Source organism: Centropristis striata, chromosome 19, assembly GCF_030273125.1.
Source record: "Centropristis striata isolate RG_2023a ecotype Rhode Island chromosome 19, C.striata_1.0, whole genome shotgun sequence".
Taxonomy (NCBI): domain Eukaryota; kingdom Metazoa; phylum Chordata; class Actinopteri; order Perciformes; family Serranidae; genus Centropristis; species Centropristis striata.
In genome coordinates, this window is record NC_081535.1 from 27,913,629 (window position 1) to 27,936,769 (window position 23,141).

The 23,141-nt window shown below is 38.7% G+C and overlaps 1 protein-coding gene across 1 annotated transcript; it reads right to left on the reverse strand.

The window, feature by feature from the left end:
• Positions 1–6,282: 6,282 nt before the first annotated feature.
• Positions 6,283–16,621, reverse strand: parm1 (prostate androgen-regulated mucin-like protein 1). The gene is made up of 4 exons (XM_059357285.1): positions 16,510–16,621; positions 12,697–13,554; positions 9,163–9,241; positions 6,283–8,780 (listed from the first exon to the last, which is right to left on the reverse strand). Exons 1-4 carry the CDS (start codon positions 16,541–16,543, stop codon positions 8,699–8,701), a joined length of 1,053 nt encoding a protein of 350 aa, XP_059213268.1. The 5' UTR covers positions 16,544–16,621; the 3' UTR covers positions 6,283–8,698.
• Positions 16,622–23,141: the final 6,520 nt, after the last annotated feature.

Here is a 23,141-nt window from a genome sequence, read left to right on the forward strand (position 1 = left end):
GATAACTGGACAGGAGTTAGGTTACAAAATCCATGCAGCTTTTTATCACTGTATCTCCAATATCTCCCTGTCATACTTCCCGTTTGAGCTTGACCAAATGACAGTTTGGAGTTTATCAACAGGTCATGACAAGTTTTATACCCCCAAGTGTTATCAGACTCTTCAGCAGCTTGTAATCTTAAAGTTCAAATGTGTACAGAAGCAGTAAAGCAGCATGTGAAACCTGCAACCGTTTTTTTTTTCCAAGTAAACGAAAGAGAAATGGTTTCCGTTCTGTTAGTAGACCTGCTTTTCCGTGCGTGTGTGTATGTGGCTTAAGATATCCAACCACAGTTAAGGTTGGCCCTTCAGCAATGCTGCCTGTATGGTTCAGCCTTCAATTTGACACTGATACACTTTTATATAACTTTTTATTTTCATATATTTAAAAATTTCCATATTAAGTTTATTACTCAAGTGCCAAGTATTTTAAAGTCTGCGATTTTATATCGGTTGCTCCATCTTTCTACCACATCCAGACTGAAATATTTCAACAATTATTGGACGGTTTGGTTCAGATATCTAAGTGCCACAAGGCTGGATTTTTTGGGATAATCACTTTTCTGCTACCAGCAGGTCAAATTTAACTCTTGGTTTATAGCTAAATACTTACAAATATATTGGCATTAGCCTCAGCTGTACTGTGTGTTTAATGGTAATAAGCAAATGTTAGTATGACAGCACACTATATGAGGCCAAGTGCCTGTTCAAAATGTACAATTCCACAAGGGGTACTTAGATTTGAGCAGCTTGTACAAAGTGGAATGAATAAAATACATTATTCAGACAAACAATTACACCACAGAGCTCAAATGTGAATTAAAAATAATGTTGCTAGACCTTGATAGACAATAAAAGATCAGACAAAACAGAATATTTGCAGAGATAATAAATCAAGTGAAAAATGACAAATTATTGACTTAACGTCACTATATTACATTCTATCAAAATTTCACATTAACTACTAATATAAATGATCATGTTATGTTTTCAATTTATTAAATGGTGTGAAACTAAAGTCTAACTTCTTATCTTCGAACCGTATATTGTTTTTATCATGTACGTTAGCCTCGGGTTTATCAGCTAAAGGACGCTAAAGCCGGCGAATTAGCCGTGCGCTAACTGTATCCCAAAACGGACACTTAAATCAGACACCCTGTAAAACAATGAGGGCTGCTGAGTTTTTCTGAGTTTTTCTGGGGAAATTGGATGTTTCTGGGTAAGCCAAATAAATAACACCGTGATCAACCATCGTTATCAACACACCTGGACCTAATTCTGTCCTTCACAATAAAATACAGTACAGTAAAAAATAAAGATGTACTTTTAAGATCGTCGCCTGAGCGCTCTTACTGCTTTCTCTCATCAGATTTACCTTCATATTGTAATCAAGCATGTAAATCTCCATGTACATAAATTAAATTTCACACGTAGATTATTAAATATATAGAAATCAATTATACCTACACTAGTGGTGGCGACCTTATTCAAAATGACCGTGAAACACCAGAATGTGCGGCATTGCAGATGTATCCGATCTGGGATATATGCACCGAACCGTGTCCGATTTGGGATACAGCCTCTATACACATAAGTTGACTTCATTCTGCAACCAGTGGAGTCACCCCCTGCTGGCCATTAGACAGAATGCAAGTTTAAGGCACTTCTACATTGGCTGCTACTTTCCACACAGACAGAATAGAATGGCTGGCTGTATACTGTACATCTAAACACACCAGCATATTGAGAGAATGTAATTATTATCCTGACACATCAGGAAAAAAAGTCAATAATTTAAGGAGTATTTGTCATAGTAAAAAATGCTAAATGTCCTCATCATGTAAGACACTTCTCAGTTTTTGTGTTTATGCTGCATGTTGTCAGACTGTGGTTTGTGAGCAAGTGCAGAGTGAGAGGAAAGGCCTCTTCCTGTTTCGTTAAATCTGACACCGTCTCTGCTTATCAACCACACTTACTGTGCAGAATGTTCTCTCAACATCAGTGTCAGCCTCTTACAACTCCTGTCATCGTTATTTTCTGTTACTTCCACTTTTATCCAACTAGGGAAAAAATGCACTAAGAATGTAAACTGTAGCTAATTTTAAGGGACTGTACATATTTACATGACTTCTTTTTTCTTTCCAGATAGTATATTTAAGAGTAAGGTCCTTGTACAGTGTATCATTTTGGAGTTGTGCTGTCCAGATGTTTGTAAATGGTCCCGCCCTTTCCTCAGTGTAATTATAAAGAAGCACATACACACACACGCACACAGCTTGCGTATTTAAGGCCTGATAATAACAGTGCATCACAGAAATCTCTCTTTCCTCTATTATTACTGCTGCTGCCCAGTAATGATAGCAAATACACAGGCCATGTAGCTGTGGTGGGAAGTAACTAAGTACATTCTAAATACATGCTATAGCCCCACTGACTGTGGTATGGAAGTAAATGCTAGAGATTAATAAAATTAGCAATGGTCTGCATTATGACCTTTAGTAAAATGTTGCTTAGAGGTGTATTTGGCGGAGCATGGAACACACATTTTATGTGCCAGGCACAGCACACAGAAATAAAGAGTATCAACAGAAAGGACATACTGATAACGCTTTGCACATAACTACATATTTGAGGGCAAGCAGATGAAATACTGAAGCACTCTTTGTGCTACAACTCAAGGTTATGGGCCCAGGTGGAGATAGGCACTGACGAACAATAGACAAGATACAAAACTTTGCTGTTAGCTTTTTCCTTCCACAGAGCGTTCACCGGAAGCTGAAGCACCAAGAGGCTAGAACTAGCCTGTGTGCCAAAGAAATGGGCGGGCCGAGTCTAAACCATGGTGCTGCCCCAATCAGATAGTCGCACATTTACATTATAAAACTCTGTGTAAAAGTAGGAATATGCCTCCTTTTCTGGGAGGGGGTTACAGCTAACTGCTTAGCAGCCTGTGATTTCTAAACAGAAAAGGTCCATGTACATGCTCACTCTTTCATTATTGTCTTGACAAACTCTAACATAAAGGATGGTGTCTGACTTTAGTTGGACTCAAAGCCCGATTCTCATGACTCGCACATTGATGACTCTGACTAGGAATTAATAGGGTGTCATGGTTATCGAGAACTATACCTACGATGCAGACAACAGGACCAAAAAAATTGTTGCAAAAACAAAGTCTTTAATGATGGTGATTGTGGTTAGGCAAGAGCTGGAGCTGGAGCAGGGCAGAGGTGGTTGTTTGAGTCCAGGGGGGAGCAGGCAATGGCAGGAACTGAAAACAGAGAACGCAGTCAGATTTAGCAGGAAAAAATATGTAGCAAGCATAGACTGTATAAATAGCAAGTAGCAAGTCAAAAAAACTACAGAGCCGAAGTACATCATACTACCACAGAGGTAAGCTGACAATCTGGCGATAAGCGGTAGTGATATGCCAGTGAAGCCTCATGAACCATTTTCTTTATTTTCTGAGCCCACTAGATGGCGCTCTCTGTTCAACAAAGGGCTGAAAGTACATTCAATTACTATAGCTTGAGCCTTTTTCTTTAAATCAAGGGCGCCATCTGGTGGGCTCATAAGATAAAGAAAATGGTTCATGAGGCTTCATTGGCACATCACTAATGAGTGGTGAACTGATCATGGATTATAGCCAGGGAAGAGTGGAAGTTGCTGATTGTTGGTAGGTGACTTGATTGAAGATGGCTGATGGTGTGCAGGTCAGTGGTAGACTCCAGCTCCGCCCAGCTCCAGACAAACACACACAAACAATAAATAGTATAGACGCTTTTAATATATACTGTCATGGGAAAAAAATATTCGACCACCCTTGTTTTCTTAAATTTCTTGTTCATTTTAACACCTGGTATAACTAAACGTACATTAGTTTGGACAAATATAATGATAACAACAAAAATAGCTCATAAGAGTTTAATTTAAGATCTGATATCTAGACATTTTCCATGGTTTTCTTGATAATGATTTTGGTTATTAATAAGAAAACCATGGAAAATGTCTAGATATCAGCTCTTAAATTAAACTCTTATGAGCTATTTTTGTTGTTATCATTATATTTGTCCAAACAAATCTACCTTTAGTTGAACCAGGGATTAAAATGGTCTAATCATTTTTCCCATGACTGTAAATACTGAATTACAAAACTGGACATGACAATTTTAGAATCATGATGGAGATGAAGATGGCAAGTTAGACAAATAACAAGAGGAAGCTGTTTAGGGTGGAGTATGAAGAGAGAAGAAGAGCGTGGGCTGGAGAGGAGGATTTAATGTGAAAGGGTTTGAGAAAGAAGAAGAATGGAGGCAGTTACGATGGGAGGGCACGGATGACAGGACCGTTATTAAAGCTTCCACAAATAAATGCTCTGCAGCCCATTGAGGAGCAGAGACAAAGACATTGTGCTGAACCTTAGCATCCTTATGTGTTTTACACACACATTGTGTTGTCATATCACTTTATTTGTTTCACTTTTCAAAAGCTATCATGCTTCAGTGGTTATTCTGGATATCTCCTTTTGCTTGGTAGACTAGATGATCAAATTTCTACTTGTTCACCATGTTCCCTAATGGGCCAGTTCAAACGGACTTCTCTTACCATCCCTGCTGCACAGAGAATGAACCCCTTATGTTTTAACTACCCCTATACGTTTTTCTATTCCTTCAGGACAGATTTTAGCTTTCTAATACCATTACTGGAGAGGCTCTAAGTTGTTTTGCCAGCCCAAATAGATGTGTGCTATGTCGAGATTGTGTATATAATGACTTTAGAAAGTCTGGACAATAAAAAGCACATGAAATGTGATTGTTGCAAATTGGATTCCAACCACATTTGGAGGTAGTTTTAAATGTGATTACAATCATATGCGTCCCAGTCCGGACACCCAGATCGGGTTTGACTAGCAACAGAGCATCCCTCCACGGGGTCATCCCTATGTTCCCAGGGTCCTATGTTCCCCATTTTCCCCAAAAGGGTCCTATGTTCCCCTATAGCAATACATACCGGGGAGCATAGGACCCTTTTCCAGAGAAAGGGTCCTATGTACCCCGCAATCTATCAATCTTTACAGTAGACTCTCAGCATGGCCAGCAGGCCTACCATCGCATGGCCCACCTTAGCTCAAGCAGCCCAAAACTTAAATTTGAACAGCAGCTACTTTCTGGTTACTTTGCATTTCATTTTTTGCTATTAAATCTAGGATAACTCATGTTTGTATATTCCCACCCCTAATCATATTGTTTTGCATCGAGGATTAGCTTTTTTCCTTTTAGGGTTAGGGTTAGGTTATTTGCATATGGCCGTCAAACAGCCCGTAGACCTACATAGGCCTATTTGCCCTGGAATTTGGCAGTAATGGTGAAAAAAGTAACAGACCGGGGAACATAGGACCCTTTTTGGGAAAAGCTGGGGAAAAGGGTCCTATGTTCCCCAGTCTCATACAAAGAGGGGAACATAGACACACTCCCACATCCACCAGCACATTCTAAAATTAGCAAGCTACCTAATCAAAGGTCCCAAGAACTATCCAATGAACCCTACCATCCATTATCTTTGTATATGGCACCACACCTTTCGCTGCACAGTCTGCCATGCCTGCAGCATGATTCACTCTTGCCCACATAGTGGAAAAGTCCTGCCATGCCAATAAGGGTGCAAATGATTGACCTCTATATCTCATGCTGTGAGTTACTGAGATTTTTGTCGTTCCCATGCAGACAGGTTAGTGATATTTGGACACACAAATCAAATCTGATTACTCACAAACACCAGTGTGCACAGTCTCGTCCCGACGAAAAGGGGGGGCTACCTGGTTGATCCTGCCAGTAGCATATGCTTGTCTCAAAGATTAAGCCATGCAAGTCTAAGTACACACGGCCGGTACAGTGAAACTGCGAATGGCTCATTAAATCTGTGTTTGTGCATGTAGCCTGAATGTAGCCCAAGAAAGTCTGTTTGTCAATTGTTACCTCAAAACGTTTTATTATTTTTTCTGTTATATTAAATTCTGACAACATCAATATTTGAGTCTTATAAATATCTCATGACCCAACCAAATGACAAACAGCAGACTTAAGCCACACTAACAGCTCTGGGAGGCTTTAATTGTTAGCTAAATGCTAATTTTAGCATGATACGATGCTCACACTGACAGTGCTTAGATAACAATGCATTTAACTTAGCATTTTAGCATGTTTGCTAATTAGCAATGAACACAAAATACAACTGAGATTGATGGAAATGTCAAGTTTTAAAGGTATTTGGTCACAAGTGAAACATAAAAAATGTATGTTGAACAGAAAGTCAGGAGATTACACAAGTAAACAAAAAGTCCAGCTGTTAACATGACTGTCTACCAAATAAATCTTAACAATCCATCCACAACAGATTTCACTCAAAGCCACAAATGTCCACCGCATATTAACCCCAAATCAGTATGATTCATCCTCTGTCAAAGCAGTGGACTTTTATTCTGATGACTGGGTTGTGAAATGAACATCAGAGGAATTCACATGAAACCTTTATCACTTTTATTGCACAAACAATTTAGTACAATCATATCACACAATAAAAATCTGTCACATTAGTTTTCACCTGGATGCAAACAGTACTACTTCAAATACTTAAGAAGAGAAAATCACACTCATAAATGCAGCCTGGCTGCTAATCAAAGCAAAATCACACTCACACGTCACATGAATCACATTCAATAATAAAAAAAGGCTCATAAATAGTAGTTGTTCAGGTCTGGTAGGGTATGAGAGAGACACAACTCCCTGCCCCACATTTATTTAGGCCACATTTTCTGTAAATTGGATTTTTAACTTGATGTAAGAACCTCAGGACACTGTACTATGAAGCGAGTTCAACATACTTCAGGTATCTTTTTGTTATCTGGCTTTGCAGAACTGCAATCTAAGGGAATCGGTCACACGGAGGGGTTATCAACTTGGTTGGTCAACCCAGGGTTTCCAAATGTAGTCATGAATGTAGTCTTTCACATGAAAGAGGCAGAGTTTGTATCATATGACCAATCAGAGACACAAATACGTCTACTATAAAACTGAGAGCAAACTAATATTAGTAAATACGAAGAATAGGCTTATTATATCAGTGCAACAATGTTAACAAAGGCATGCACATCTGGACGAAGGGGCTGAAAAGAAGAACATGGGAAATTTGGGGGAAAATCTTTTAAATTTAAAAAGAATTTTTTTAAATTAAATGAAAAAGAAGGAAGCTTTATCTAGTGCGTAGTCTATTTTTACATCACTACCACATACATGTGACCATAATTACATTTGTGTATTCCCATAAATAAAAGTTTTGCTTTGATGTTAAAAAAACAAACGTGCAGGGAGAAAACCCACCACCCTTGCTGCTTGGTAGTACAGGGCCCTAATCTCCATTCTGAGATTATTGCTGTGTTGTTTGGTTACCCCCCACAGGGGTCAAAGGTCAGGCTCCGTGGTATCCTTTTAAAGGCTGGTCTCTCTCTCTCTGCCTCTGCACCATTCAGTTAGTATATATATAAACAATTCATATTCATTTTAAATCACTACATGTGATGCAGCTCCTTGGATGGAAAACACATTTTTTACACACTACAAAAGTTACTGAATGAAACCTTTAATATTTTTCTCAAATGAGTCTAATTTCTGAGTTGTCATAGCATCTAATGCTAACGTTGCCCCTTTGTGTAAAAATGTCTCTACTCCCTAGCTTATAGGAGGAATTAAATTCATGTAAAAGTAAGGTTTGGCTCTTTCTTTTTCACTCAAAATTGTCCAAATTCTTTTCAGAATCCCACAGAAAGTGACAGGAAGCTAACATTTTTTTCTTTTTTTAGTTTACCTTAAAAATGAGATTCTATTCTTGTTTCCATCCTTGATAAGCTCAGGCAGTTTAGATGTGTTGTCACCATCCTTTTCAGTGCTTTCTCAGAATTTCCATGAGCTTTAAACTTTATCTAACTGGTTACATTCAGGTTGATATCTAAAAACATTCTTTGAACATTTATCTACTTGTGCGACATCATTTCACAGTTCAAGTAAGAAAGAGGTTTCTCAGTAGGTGCCTCTAGGAACCATCCATGGAGATAATTAAACACTTTGGGTCATGATGTACATCTGCTGTACATTATATGCACTTCATGCATCATTTCAGGCCTTTTATATCAGTGTATATCACATATTTTGGTGGAGTTTTGTATTTCATAATAATCAGTTTCCATTGCTTCTCTCTGACACTGTCAGATTTTTCTTAACAATTCCCATCCTAAATACTGCTTTAAAGTCATATTGACTACAGTGCTAGTAATAACGTTTTTGTTCTAAAGTCCTGGTAGATTTAACAAAATCCGCTCCTTTTTGTCTATGTGCTGTGTGAAAAGCTTCCTGAATGAAAGCTGCAGTCCTATGTGTTTCCATGACTGTACCTAGCAATAAAAGAAACAAGGCTACCTGAACAAAGATATATTCTGTTTTCTGTTTTGCATTGAGGCAATCAGGCTGCATGCCACAGTTATAAACTGTGACTGTCCTGAACTTACTGCCCACACACTAACAACACACTCTGATCAGAATGTCTTCTTCTGCAGACTTAGAATTTTCGGTTGAAGGAGTCACTTCCGAAGTTGGACAAAAGTTAAAATTCAAGGGTCATACATGGGGTTGCTGAAGTTTCCCAAATGGCCGTGGTCACTGTTGTCCAGGAGAGGGCCGTAGGATGTACGTCTGAGGAAGCAGGGAAAATAAGGGAAGAGATGACATTGAGTGATATGCTCCAATATATTCACTAACAAAGAAAACATGACAATAGTAGTAGAGCTGATCTGAAACCTGAAAAAACAGTGAATGTAAATGCTCTATAAAACAAACAATATCTATAAAATAAGTTTTTGTAATTTGGTTGAACTATTCCTTTAAAGGATTAAGCCAAATGTAAGTCACTCACTGGACTCAGTGAAGCGAATAGCAGGGACACATTTGTAAACCTGTTTGCAGTTAGGTCAATATGACATTATCTTTTCCACAACATATCATCACTTGAGTTTGAGGACATTAATGGTAGCATGTTAATGTACTGGTAAGAGAGTTGTTTGAGCTCTGGACTCACCGGATCTTGTAGAAGTACAGCCCAACTAACACTAGGGTGACAGTGACGATGAACACAAAAAGAATGGCTGCAATACTTCCTGGACAGAGACAGATGGACAGACAGAAAGAAAACAATACGTCAAAACATTTTAGTCCAATGAAATAATTATCTGACTAAGGTTTTTCCATGTTGACCCTACATTTGTTATTTTCTTTTTCCAGTGCAAATTACACAAAAGGAGTAGGACAAATAAACAACTCGCCTGCAGGTTGCTGTATAGCCAACGCTACTGTAAGCTACAAGTCTCTGGTGGTTTCGCGATTCCTTTACGGCTGTGAGACGTAGACCTTGCTCTCTGACAGCGAAAAGGAAATCCAAATATTTGAGAACAAATGCCATTGAAAACTACTGGGCATCACATGGAGAGAACGAAAAACTAGTGATGTGCCAATGAAGCCTCATGAATCATTTTCCTTATCTTATGAGCCCACCAGATGGCGCCCTTGACTTAAAGCAAAAAGCTCAAGCAATGGTAATTGAATGTACTTTCAGCCCTTTGTTGAACAGAGAGCGCCATCTAGTGGAATCAGAAAATAAAGAAAATGGTTCATGAAGCTTCATTAGCACATCACTACGAAAAACCAACAAATTTGTCAGAGAGAGGATGCGCTAGTAGGAAGGCCGGAACCACTCTTAGCCATGGTGAAGAGGACATAACTGCAATGGTATGGACATGTTACCCGCCACAACACCCTTGCCAAGACCATCATGCAAGGAACCCTGGAAGCTTGCCGACAAAGGGGAGCCAAAGAAGAACTGGAGCAGCAACGTCTTGAAGTGGATCGGCCAAGACATGACCAAACTACTCCGAACTAACACAAGACTGAAAAGAATGGAATAAAGTGGCTGCTGAAGTGTTCCGCCAGCCCCCCTAACAGCCATCAGACTTAATTAATGAAATTAACTGTAAGCTAGTTACTTTGCAGCAAATGTTCTGATTGAAATTAAGTTCCTGCTGGAAAACAGTTACACAGTGTATACTGTATGTCTAGGGCCTCTGGTATGGCTGCCTCGTTAAGGTCGAGAAGAGTAATAAAGTTTGCTGTGTTGGATCGGAGCACAGAGCATCCGTATTGTTGCTTTATAATCCTCATAAATATATAAAACACATCATTGGTTGAGGCCTTTTTTCACAGTGCAGAATGTCATGTTCTGTGTTACTGAGAACCCCAGGACACTGCTATGGCTACTTGTCAATCAGAATGTAAATGTAGCCATGTCCTAAAGCATACCCATTAGGAAAATGTTTATTGAGACAATAAATCCAGTGAGAAGTAGGGTCCTTATCACATAGACTTCTATACAATTCTTTTTGCAACCAGCCCAATTCTTCTAACTACAATCTGAATGTATGTATACAATTTAATACCAGTCAATCTTATAGTTTTTGAGACTCTCCACTACAAACCACATTATGTTCTCATGGTTGCACCAGATGAAGCAGAAGAGAATCATCAAAGTCATTAAGATTTATTAGGAATCCATCTAATACTTTTGACATATTCATCCATAGAGCCTTAATCCTAGTAAAGTAAAATTCTAACAATCTGAATTCAGAATTAAGACAGAAAACTAAGCGGTATTTTTAAATTTACAAGGTGTGCCATCCATTGATTTCACAAGGATGCAGGTCATTTCATCATCTAAACACAGTCATAGTTCTGTAATTGGTCCTTCCCGTACAGTACGTGGCTTCCAACTGGTTCTATTTGAAGTGACCGACTTTAAACATCTCTTGATAAATCTTTAACTCTGTATCAGGTAAGGCCACTTTGCCTCACACTGTACCATGGCCTGAAGATATGATTTTTCCAGCAGACCTTGCTGACCTTTGATCTTAAGAATGGATTAGTAATCTCCTCGTGTGTAATGAGTGATTGACCAGAAACCATTGCTGTTAAACAGTTATCAATCAACCAGGAACTGTTTTAAGTGTAGATATATAATTCCACATATAGTTACTGACTTAAGTTTATGGGGCTATTTCCAGCCACTGGGTGACTCATAGTATGTAACACTTTAAGTGGTACACCAACCCAAAAACAGTTCAATAACCGCCACCATAAAAGTTCTGAGTCAGATGTATTATCAGATTCAATGCATACTGATGACGGGAAGGAAGTTCTTTTCACATTCCTGCTAGCAAGGGACAGAGTTCAAAGTCAGCTACAGGACAACACCTAAAACCTTGTTGGGTTGTTGGAACAGAAATTGAACGGTTGAATGATAGAAGGAGCAGGGAAAGAACTGGCAGACAGCCTTTTCTCTTCAAAGCTGCCCTTCGTTTTCAATCATTCAACTACATAGTAAAGACTCAACTGCAAAGTAAACAAGGAAGTGTGAGAGGAAGGTGTTTGGTTCAAATATTAACCACATATCAACAAAGTGTTCAAGGAGGTCAAAGAGAAGGAGGAACAGACAATCTGATGCGTGGACTCTGCATGCGTACATTTGACCTCTTTAATCAGAGAGGTGTGATCATCTGTGCTTCATTGGTTTCCGTTCGTTGTGGTTGTGTTGGGCAATATATGTGTTTGGCATATAGATTGCACAAGACACTCATATTTGGGGGGTGTTAAGATCGACAGAAGATTTACATCGGAAAGAATTGATTTGTGAGATAACATGTAGTTTACTAGCAATGTTTATTGCTGTGCTATTTTTTAAAAAAAAAGTTAGCTTGCACAACAGAGGCCATGAGTGACAAACAGCTTGGTTCGTAAAGGTGACTTTTCTGTTTGTATCTTCAATAGATGCTGTCACTACAAGAAACCAAGACACAACTCACCAGTTAACATTGTCACTCCTTAAATGGAAACACCTGACACCATATGGTGCCATGCCATTGTTCCAACGTGCCATTGATTGGACGACCCAATAGTGTGAGGAAGTGATATCTCTCAAATCCTAACCAAGCGGTTTTTCATCACCAGTCAATGATCTTCGTGATGCCACCTGTCATTCATAATGCAGCCACGCCCTAAAGCATACCCCCCTTATCTTCTATTTCACTCTAAATGAGACCATCATTTACAAAAGGAACATCATGGTGTATTGAAGAAAACATGAAACTAGCGATTGGGACCATAAACTCGTTAGGAGAAGGTTTACTGAGATAATCCATCAAGTGAAGAGTAGGGTCATTTTTATTTTGACTTTCATACAAACTGACTTCTTTAAGCAACCATTGGTTCGCACCCTGATGACCATTAAATAAAATGCTGGTTTAAGGCACTTTTGCATTGACGTCACTTTTCAGTTCCAGAGGCTGCCATTCTAACACACTCAACTAAGATGGTGAACATTGTTTATATTATATCTGCAAACTTCTTTTTGTAAAAAGATAAACCAAAAGGCCTATTTTTTACAATTTAAAATGAATATGTAGAGTATATAAATGATGCATTTACCAGTTGAAAAACATATTTCACGTCATGTTTACACTTTTATCAGAGCAAATGTAAACAAATAACTTTGCTGTTGCTGCATTACCTGAGCTCAGTGCCTTGGAGCCATGTCCTTCTTGTGCCAGCGTGGTGGTGCTGGTGGCACTAGTAGTGATCCTGGTTGTGATGATGGTTTGGGTGGTGCTAGAGCCAGTGTTGGGACTGGTGGTTTGGATGGTGCTTGTGCTGGGGCTAGTGGCAGTGCTGGTGGCATGGACAGTGCTTGTGCTGGGGCTAGTGGCAGTGCTGGTGGCATGGATAGTGCTTGTGCTGGGGCTAGTGGCAGTGCTGGTGGCATGGATAGTGCTTGTGCTGGGGCTAGTGGCAGTGCTGGTGGCATGGATAGTGCTTGTGCTGGGGCTAGTGGCAGTGTTGGGGGTTTGGATGGTGTTGGAGGTGCTGGGGCTGGTGGAGTTGCTGGTGGTATCGTTAGTGGGTTGGACGGTGGCGTTGCTGGTGATGTAGCTGGTGGTTTCAGTGGTGCCAGAGCCAGTGCTGGGGCTGGTGTCGGTTTGGGGGATGCTGGTGGTCTGGATGTTGGTGGTGGTGACTTGGATGGTGCTGGGTCTGGTGGTGGTTTGGGGGTTGCTGGTGGTTTGGAGGTTGGTGGTACCGGGGTTGGTGGTGGCGACTTGGGTGGTGTTGGGTCTGGTGGTGGTTTGGGGGTTGGTGGTGGTTTGGAGGTTGGTGGTACCGGGGTTTGTGGTGGCGATTTGGGTGGTGCTGGGTCTGGTGGTTGCTTGTTTGTTGCTGGTGCTTAGGCTGATAGTGGTTTGGATGTTGCCAGGGCTGGCACTGTTGCTCGGGACGCTGGTGCTAATGTCCTGTATTCCAGATGTGGATGGAGTCGGACCGGTGACAGAAGATGCAGGTATCAACTGAGTTGCACCACACAACAGTAGATCTGCAATTCAAGACAGAAGATGTTTGTTTAGTACATCCCTGCAGCAACATGTCACAACACATAAGGCCATACAATCACAATTCTTGTTGTTGGTATGGTCCATACAGAAAAAAAAAATGGAATTATTATTATTATTCTATGATTTAACATGTTTTCTGGTAATTCAATATATAATAATTCTATATAGACTATCCACAAGGTACATTTTTAATTATTTTATACGTCCATATTAGCTCAACCCTTTAACTGCCTGCTCAACCATACTGTAGAGCACATTTTGAGTAACCATATCTCAATGAAAGGAGTGCTTAACTGAAATCCTCCTGATTAAGCCATCTCTACCACTTGGCTGAGGTATGCTTTTCTTAAAAAAAAAAAAACTAGATGTCACTGTGTCTTTAAATAGTCTGCCTCTTAGTCCCGCCTCCAACCAGGAAATCGGAAACAAGAAAATCACTCCAGACATTTGGCCTGTTTTTGGTGAAATTTTTAAAGGTAGGTAAAAATATTTGACATATCATACTGTCAGACGCCTTAATATGTGAAATGATTCCACACAAAAAAACTAATGGATGTATAATAATTTCCTTCTAAAAACTATCTCAACCAAAAGGTTGATTTGGCACATAATGGTTAGTGCTTTTGTTAAGCTAATATCATTATAATGAACTATCTGCTATTAAAACATAATTCTGATCATTCATTGCTGTAAATATGAAACATTTAATGTTATTCCATCATAAATATGCTGAAATAATGTATTAAGTATGTAGTTTTTGTCACTTTCTGAGTTGATTAGAATAAATATGTGGAAATCATGACTACCTGACTACATATATTTATATATTTTACCATTGTAAGAGAATGTGGTTTGTATTTTTTTTTTATTATTTGTTTTACAATTACTAGATAGATACAAGCGCCTCTCTGATTTACCTCAGCTTTGCTCTCACATGCATGGTTCTGTGTTAGATTTGGGGATATATATGTATATATATATATATATATGTTATACCATCCTGGCTGTAATGGCAATTAAGTACAGTTAAACCTGGCTAAATTCACCAGTAACAGTAAGAAATGGCTTGAAATCAACAGTCATACAACGAAAACACAAAGAAACAAAGAAGCAGGTGGGCAAATATGTATTTAGGTGATTAAACGGCAAAAACAAACCAAGCTAGGCTAGCAACGCAGTGATGAGACGTATAATAGTTTAATGCAGGAGATTGATTCTTGAAAAAAGCAAGTGGAACCTGCAGTCTTTCCAGATGGGTGGAGGCTGATAATTATATTTCATACAGTGTAATCATAGCATACAGCCAAACTGATTCCTTTTATGCAACAAAATGATAGCCCAACATGGACATTTTATCAATTATATACCTCTGTAGATGTTAGTTGATGTTAAATCTATAGAATGATTGAAAAGACATTCTTGTCTTTTCAGGTCATTTGTTGGCAGAGAGAAAAACAGAATAATGCCTGTTTAGCTTCCAGGAGGTTAACCCTATAGTGCTCTGAGGTGTTATTTCGTATTTAAATATTTCTGCATACTGGAGTCTGTTAATAGTCTTGGAATGGTATAAATTGGGTATAACTGGAAAGCTGAGACTCTTGTCTCAGGCATTCAGAGGATGGATGGCTTTTCTCTGTATACTGACAAACAGGTTTTTTTTCCCAGCAGTTTACAGAACAGAAGTGTCCGTCATCCAGTCAATGGAAAATGTAATTCTTGCATAACCAATGGTGTTTCTCGAGGTCTAAGTGTCTTTATGTGGTATTTTGGAGAGATTTGTGACCATTTTTAATGCATTCTTAAGGGTAATAAGTGGTACAATTCAGCACCAAATCTGTTTATGAGACTGAGCATAAGAAAGGCCACAATATATGATTATGTTCTAAACTCTCATGCACACAAAATTATAATTCAATAATTGATTGGTTAATTAAATTTAAAGGGGGGCAGGAGTGCAAATCAATGTTCAACTTTACTCTCAGAACAAATAAAAGACTTGAGAGGCTCACAGTCAACAGTTATGGCAGTATCCTGTTCTGTTGAACAGGACCATATAATACTTTAGGAGAAGCAGGATTTTGTCATCAGAGTTTCAATAAACAGGAAGTCAGGGCAGAGATTAGATATGATGCATGCATTTTTAGTACTGTAATTCTGCATGAGTATTTTAAGTGTCATCTTTTTAGAAAGGTCAGAAAGAAAGTCACCACATAATTCTAGCAGGACTGTTTTTCAGCATCATCCTGTGACAGAAAGTCAGGAATAATTCCCCTGAGAACACATTATCCTGTGATGTAAAACTTACGACCCACATGTTTCAAAAAAGCACGGTGGTTTTCAGACAGTTAAAGATTTCCTGCCGATGAGCTTTAATGCCACCTACACAAATCAGTTTAACGATCACAAAGTTATGAAGAGTGGAAATTTTCAATGCTCTTTCTCACTTGGCAGAAGAGCTCAGCACCAAATCAAACTTTGTACAACAAAGAAGCACCCTGCTGTTTAACCATCAGGAAGAGCCGGCTTGTGATTCTAACCTACTCTCTATTGAACATTTCCACACAACAACATCTTCAAACCAGTGAAAAAGCCTTTTCTTAAAAGATGCTGTAACTTGGATTGTGAAAACTGTGTTGAAACAAGTCTGACTTAGTAATAAACAGGAAATGATTTCACCCAAAACAGCAACTTCAATGACATTTAGAGCTACATCAAATAGCAACAGGGACATTTTTACAATGGAGCCTGAATATTAATCGTAATACAAGTGGATTGTCAACTTTTTAACGTGGTATGTGTGCATTCTTTTACTGTAAAAATATAAAAATATCTTAAATTTACTGACTTATTCTGCTCAAGACATTGAAAAATCTCAATTAAAAGAGAGAGCACATGTTGTGATGTCACCACATCACACCACGCCAGCTTTTACTTACATGTTATCAGAGTTTGCATGCCGACCCCCATCATTGTGTCCTCTCCACGATATATATCTCCACAAACAGATGTGTAGCAGCAGCTCAGTGCTCTGTGCTCCCGTGGACAGTTGTAGTGTGTGTGTGTGTGTGTGGCTGGAGGTGACTGATTATAAGAGCAAGGGGGCGAGGCTACACCATGACTGAGTAACAGGGCGGCCCGCTCATGGTGAAAAAGGTGTTTTAATGGTGACTTCAAAACTGAAGACCACAGGAAATGATATAGTGGGGTATTTCTAAAAGAGCTTAAGACATACTACACCACAATGTAGGGTGACATTTGTCTGTTTTAGGAACGGCATTTCACTTTACTTCCTGTCCAGTATAAAGTAAAGTTATTTTACACTGTAAAAAAAGATCTGTTAAATTTATTGTAAAATACCGGCAGCTGTGCCTGTGGTTGCCAGAATTTCACTGTAGCAAAATACAGTGAGTTGTTTTTTTACTGTAAATTTAAATGTAAATATTATCAAAACAGTAATTTTGACTGAATAGTCCCTTTATTTTTAGGGTAATTGTGTCCTAGTGAAAATATGGCATTTCTCATTTAATTTTACATGAAAGAAACTGTGTGTTTTCTACAGTTTAAAAGCTTTGTACTATTCCTTACTATTTCTTGATTTACGGTAATTAAAAGCATCTACTACGTTGATGTTCAATTTTTAATTTTACGTCTACACTGTAAAAAAATCTGTTTAATTTACGGTAAAATACCGGCAGCTGTGGTTGCCAGAACTTCACTGAAGAAAACACAGTGAGTGGGTTTTCTACTGTAGATTTAAATGTAAATATCAGCAAAAACTGTAATTTAGACTGAGACATCCATTTATTTTTAGGGTAATTGTGTCCTTGTGACAATATGGTATTTCTCCATTACTTTTACTTGAATTTTTTCATATTTTTACAGTAAAACTGTGTTTTCAAAAGTTTTCTACTATACCTTGATTTACGGTAATTAAAAGTGTCTATTATGGTGACATGCAATTTTTTTATTTTATGCCCTATTTCTATATTTGACAGTGTTTTACTGTAATTTCTTCAAATATTTTTACAGTGTAGCTTGCAGTGATCACATTATATCGCTTTTTATAAGTTATTTACTTCTCCTCTTCTCCTCTGTAGTGCCCCGTGGGGGAACGAACTTCCGAACTCCATCCGATCTGCTGAGACCCTCTAAATCTTTAAGAATAGACTAGTGATGCGCCAGTGACAATTCATGAACCATTTTCTTTATTTTCTGAGCACACTAGATTGTGATATTAAAAAGGCTCAAGCTATTATAATTGAGTGTGCTTTCAGCTCTTTGTTGAACAGACAGCGCCATTTAGTAGTGATGTGCCAATGAAGCTTCATGAACCATTTTCTTTATTTTCTGAGCCCACTAGATGGCGCTCTCTGTTCAACAAAGGGCTGAAAGTACATTCAATTACCATTGCTTCAGCCTTTCAGCCATCTGGTGGGCTCATAAGATAAAGAAAATGGTTCATGAGGCTTCATTTGCACATCACTACCATTTAGTGGGCTCAGAAAGTAAAGTAAATGGTTCATGAAGCTTCATTTGCACATCACTACTAAAGACCCAGCTCTTCACTGAACACCTTCATACTTAAATTAAATAAAACAAATTGTTCCCACTGACCGCATGAGCGACCTAAAAGCACTTGTGTCCTAATAGACTCAAACTTTACCCATGGCACTTACCCTTGTGTTGTTAATTGACTTTGCTTGTGTTGTATTAATTCTCAAATATACACTACTTTGGATAAAAGTGTCTGCTTGAAATGACATTGTAGAATTGTAATACTTTACTTTTCACAATGAGCTTTATACATATAGTATTAACCGTTAGTAGTGATGTGCCAATGAAGCTTTACGAACCATTTTCTTTATTTTCTGAGTCCACTAGATGGAGCTCTGTTCAACAAACGGCTGAAAGTACATTCAATTACCATAGCTTGAGCCTTTTTCTTTAAATCAAGAGCGCCATCTGGTGTGCTCATAAGATAAAGAAAATGGTTCATGAAGCTTCATTGGCACATCACTAACCGCATTTTGATAATCACATCTGTGTCTTTAAAAACTGATTTCAGCCAGTCATCTAACTTAGCTGGCTACTAAACCAAAGAAAGGCATCGTCATGTTTATGAAGAGTGTGTGTTAAGTTCTAGTTTAGGTCTTTAGGTCTGTCCCTCTTAGGTTTTTCATCAGTTCGTTTTTATTTCTCCTCCATTAGCTATGCTCCTGTCCAGATGCTGCCTCAATTGAGTGACTATAAAATATATAAAGCTAACTGTGAAAAGTGAAGTCACTAAGTTAAGGAAAAGGCTGGCGGGTAAGATAACGTTACTGTAGTACTAGACAGGAAATAAAGTGACATGCAGTTTGTAAAACGTTTGTAAAACGTTGCTTATAAATTCCTCGTGAGTAGGATTAATTTATTGTTCTCCTCCTTTCCTCACCTGCCTATTACTGCAATATTTCTAAAAACATCCTTGTAATGTTTAACAGTTTAACTGTAGTAGAATATGTTAATAAAACATTTGTAATGAAATATAGATGAGCAAATAAAGCTGTTTCCTGTGCATACAGTATGGTTTATTTCAATATTTGAATGTATTTTAAAACATTTTCTGATATGTCTGCATGTTGAAGAATTGTTTATGACTTAGGAACATGTGAAAAAAAGGTTTTCAAGTAGAATGAATTTTAAGTTTCATAATTTTTGCTTTTCAGCTGTGGAACAAGCTGGGGAAAAATAATAACTTCTTTGCCAGAATAACTTCTCGTACTTACCTTTTAAAAAAACAAATCTACTGAAAGATCAGAGAGAAAGTCACTACACAATTCTAGTGGAACTGGTTTTCCGCTTCATTGTGTGACAGAAAGTGTCATATAATGTGTGTTGTTGTAATACTCATATACACATTGTAATATTAAACATATTGTATTGTGTATAGAGTGCATAGGGAAACATGAGGCAGTGGTACACTTCAGCCTCTTGTAGCCTTTGTTTATTTTTTAATGTGTCACATGTTATTGATTAAATTCCAAATTACTAATATTGTAAATATGTCATGTATTACATACGCCAGAAGAGGGCAGCAAATTAATTTAGAAAAACTGCCTTGGGGTTCCTCAAACAGCAAAGAGATCTGAGAACAGTAATTCAGCACACAGCTAAAGTAGGGGTCCATGAAACACAATAAAGATAAATTAAACTATTAACTAATTTTTAAAACATCTGTTTAACTACTTTACACAAAAAAGAAGTAGAATTCTATGTCCTTCAGGCAGGGCCAGATTAACACTTTGCTGTAACCCTGGGCAACAATATTCAAGGGCCCCATCATCACGACCCCAGAATCACCATAATCTGGAAAAAATATAGAATAAATTACAGTAATATACAGTTAGTATACTCAATCTATCAATAACTAACTGTCATCAAGTGCATTTTCATGTACAGATGTGTAAACACTCATAGAACTACAAATGCACCACTAAGTCCTCTTGTCAAGCCACTCACTCACATATGATGTTATGAAAACAAAACACATCAGCATCAGAATAATCTGGCAAAATAATAATAATAATAATACATTTTATTTGGAAGGCGGCTTTCTTGGCACTCAAGGACACCGTACAAAAAGATAGAAAAAGATGAGGAAGGAAGTGTCCTCAATTTCCCCCAAAAAATAAGTAAGCAACCACTTTCAAAGCATCCAATATTTATTTATTCAACACCTATTCCCAGTACAAATGCATTGAATTAATGGAGCCATCACATAGAAGGACAAGACACAAACAAAAATCAAGAATCTAGAATCAAGTAGCATTTTGGTCCTCAGCTCATTTTAAACATAAATCACTTTGTCACCTCAAAATTCATTTGTGAGCAACGGCTCCGATGGACAGTTTAACATACACTGCCCTGGGCCCTTTAGAGGTCCAGGGCCCCTGGGCAATTGCCCAGTTGCCCATATGGCTAATCTGGCCATGCCTTTAGGCACTGTTGGTTGGAGCAGAAAATGTATAATTTAGTAAGTTAGCAAATCTCACCAGACCTCTGTAGCCTGCTCCTCGGCTCTGCTTGAGGCCAGTGGCCCAAAGCTTCAAGGAGCCACTATAAGCACAACACACAACAATATCTAACTGACACTCACATTCACAAAAGATGTGTGTATGTCAGAGGTATTTTCTGTGTATGTGAGAGGTAAAATGGTGAATGTGAGAGGAAAGAATGAGTTTGGGCCTATACCGCCCCTCATACTGACGGCTGTAGCAGAAGAACTCCCGTCCTATCTATCTCAATACAAAATGAGATTGAATACATGTGTGGTGTGTGTGTGTGTGTGTGTGTGTGTGTCCAGCAGGTGCTGCACTATGTGACTTGGTGCTGACGCGAATTGCAGCGCATAATAAGGAGGTCTTCTCCTACCTGCACCACCTGCAAGTGTAACAGGGGCATTCATAGAGAGCACCAGGTCACATGGTGCAGGACCTGCTACACACACACACACACACACACACACTCCACGCCCTGGAGGTGATCAATAGCAGCACCTTCAGTCAGAGACTAATTGCACCAATGTGCAAATCAAAGAAATACAGGTCTTTTATACCAACTGCTATAAGGTTTTATAATGCACAAAAATAGCTTTGCACTTATGTCTGTCTTGAAGCTGCTGTGACACTGTAATTTCATAGATAGATAGATAGATAGATAGATGGATAGATGGATAGATAGATAGATAGATAGATAGATAGATAGATAGATAGATAGATAGATAGATAGATAGATAGATAGATAGATGGGGCAAGTGCCTGCCCGGAGGTGCTGCTATTGATCACCTTCAGGGTGTGGTGTGTGTGTGTGTGTGTGTGTGTGTGTGTGTGTGTGTGTGTGTGTGTGTGTGTGTGTGTGTGTGTGTGTGCAGCAGGTCCTGCACCATGTGACCTGGTGCTCTCTACAAATGCACCTGTTACACTTGCAGGTGGTGCAGGTAGGAGAAGATCTCTCTTTTAGGCCTCTGCACTGCAATTTGCAGAGAGCACCAAGTCACATAGTGCAGCACCTGCTGGACACATACACACACCACACACACAAACACACACACATCACATCACATCACATCCCCTGGTAGTCACAAAGCTGCATAATATAAATTGAGAAAAAAAACATTGTGTGAATTTCATGCATCGGCCTACAGTGGGAATATGGTTGAATTTGTATCACTACTTCAAAATTAAATGCTGTTTTATACCATAATAGATAGATAGGTCCCCGGTTCGAAACACATTTCACTTTGGGCAGTCCGTGGCCTAGAGGTTAGCCGGTTTGAATCCCAGGACTGACAGCTCAAGGATTGAAGTGCCCTTGAGCAAGGCACCAAACCCCCCAGTGTGCCAAAATGCAGCTCCCCACTGCTCCTTGCATGGTGTGTTTACTTGTGTGTAAAAAAGGATGGGTTAAATTTAGAGTTTGAATTTCCCCATTGTGGTATTAATAAAGTTATTAATTAATTAATCTAATCTAAATGAATGGCTTTCCAGCGTAGGTGTGTCACATTGGCAGTGTGAGGCTGTCTCACAGGTATATGTCTCATCTTGCATGGAGCCTCCAGAGTGCACCCGGCCGCCCTCCACCAGAGGCATTTTTATGTTCATATAAAACCTCTGTGGTGGTGGACCAAAAAACAACATATTCTAGTAATTTTCCTTTTAAAAGTTGAGAATACTGTTCCGTGTAATTCCTTTGTGTGTCGCGACAAAAAAAATATTGTAAAAAAAAGAAAAGAAATAAAACTAAAAAGCTATGCTTGAAAAAATCGATAATGGGGTCTGTCCTTGTCCCAGTTTACATGCAACTGAGAAAATCGAATAGCTGACGGGAACGTGTCCTCCTCCCCAACACTGGGTGGCGATATGCGTCGTTTCAGTGGGTTAATATGGCGCCCTTTCTGGTTGACCTCAGTTCCACACTTTGTGCCGTTGCTACCCGCTACCTGGTCACTACTGACCGGCGACTGGCTAATGTGCGACCGGTTAATGTATGTTTATTGTTTATTGTTTATTGTTAAAAAGATCCCCATTAGCTGTCACCAAAAGTGGGACGAGCTAGTCTTCCTGGGGTCCACAAGACAAAACAAAAATCACTTAACAATTAAACATTGTAGACATTATATACGTCATCAGAAATCCTAACGAATAAGTTATTACATTCATATCTATTACATTAATTCTCACTTTCATACAGTAAATATGTTAATTCACTACTCACAAATTTAAATAGTGCATTCTCAAGTAATAATTAAAAGATACTTTACTATTCAGTTCACGTATATTCAGTGGGCAATTATTCCAATAACTGATAGCACGATAAATAACTGTTCTCTTTAAGGCATTTGATTTTGGACATGGTAACATCATCTGACCACCATTAGCTGACCTTGTCACATAAGAATGAACCTGATCACATCTGACAATTTGGTTATATAAGAAAACAGGTTGAAAAGAATAGACAGTGTTTCTAAAAAATGTTGTTGTATTGCACGCCAACCTATGTATGTGTGTTAATGTGCGAGCAGCTAATG

What these genes read in the sequence shown, in the direction of transcription:
- parm1 (XM_059357285.1), bottom strand. Translation starts at nt 16,543, where the DNA reads ATGATGGGGGTCGGCATGCAAACTCTGATAACAT. An exon ending in CTCCAAGGCACTGAGCTCAG is followed by an intron (nt 9,242 to 12,696) that starts GTAATGCAGCAA and finishes GTCTCTGTCCAG; the next exon opens with GAAGTATTGCAGCCATTCTT. An exon ending in CTGTACTTCTACAAGATCCG is followed by an intron (nt 8,781 to 9,162) that starts GTGAGTCCAGAG and finishes CTGCTTCCTCAG; the next exon opens with ACGTACATCCTACGGCCCTC.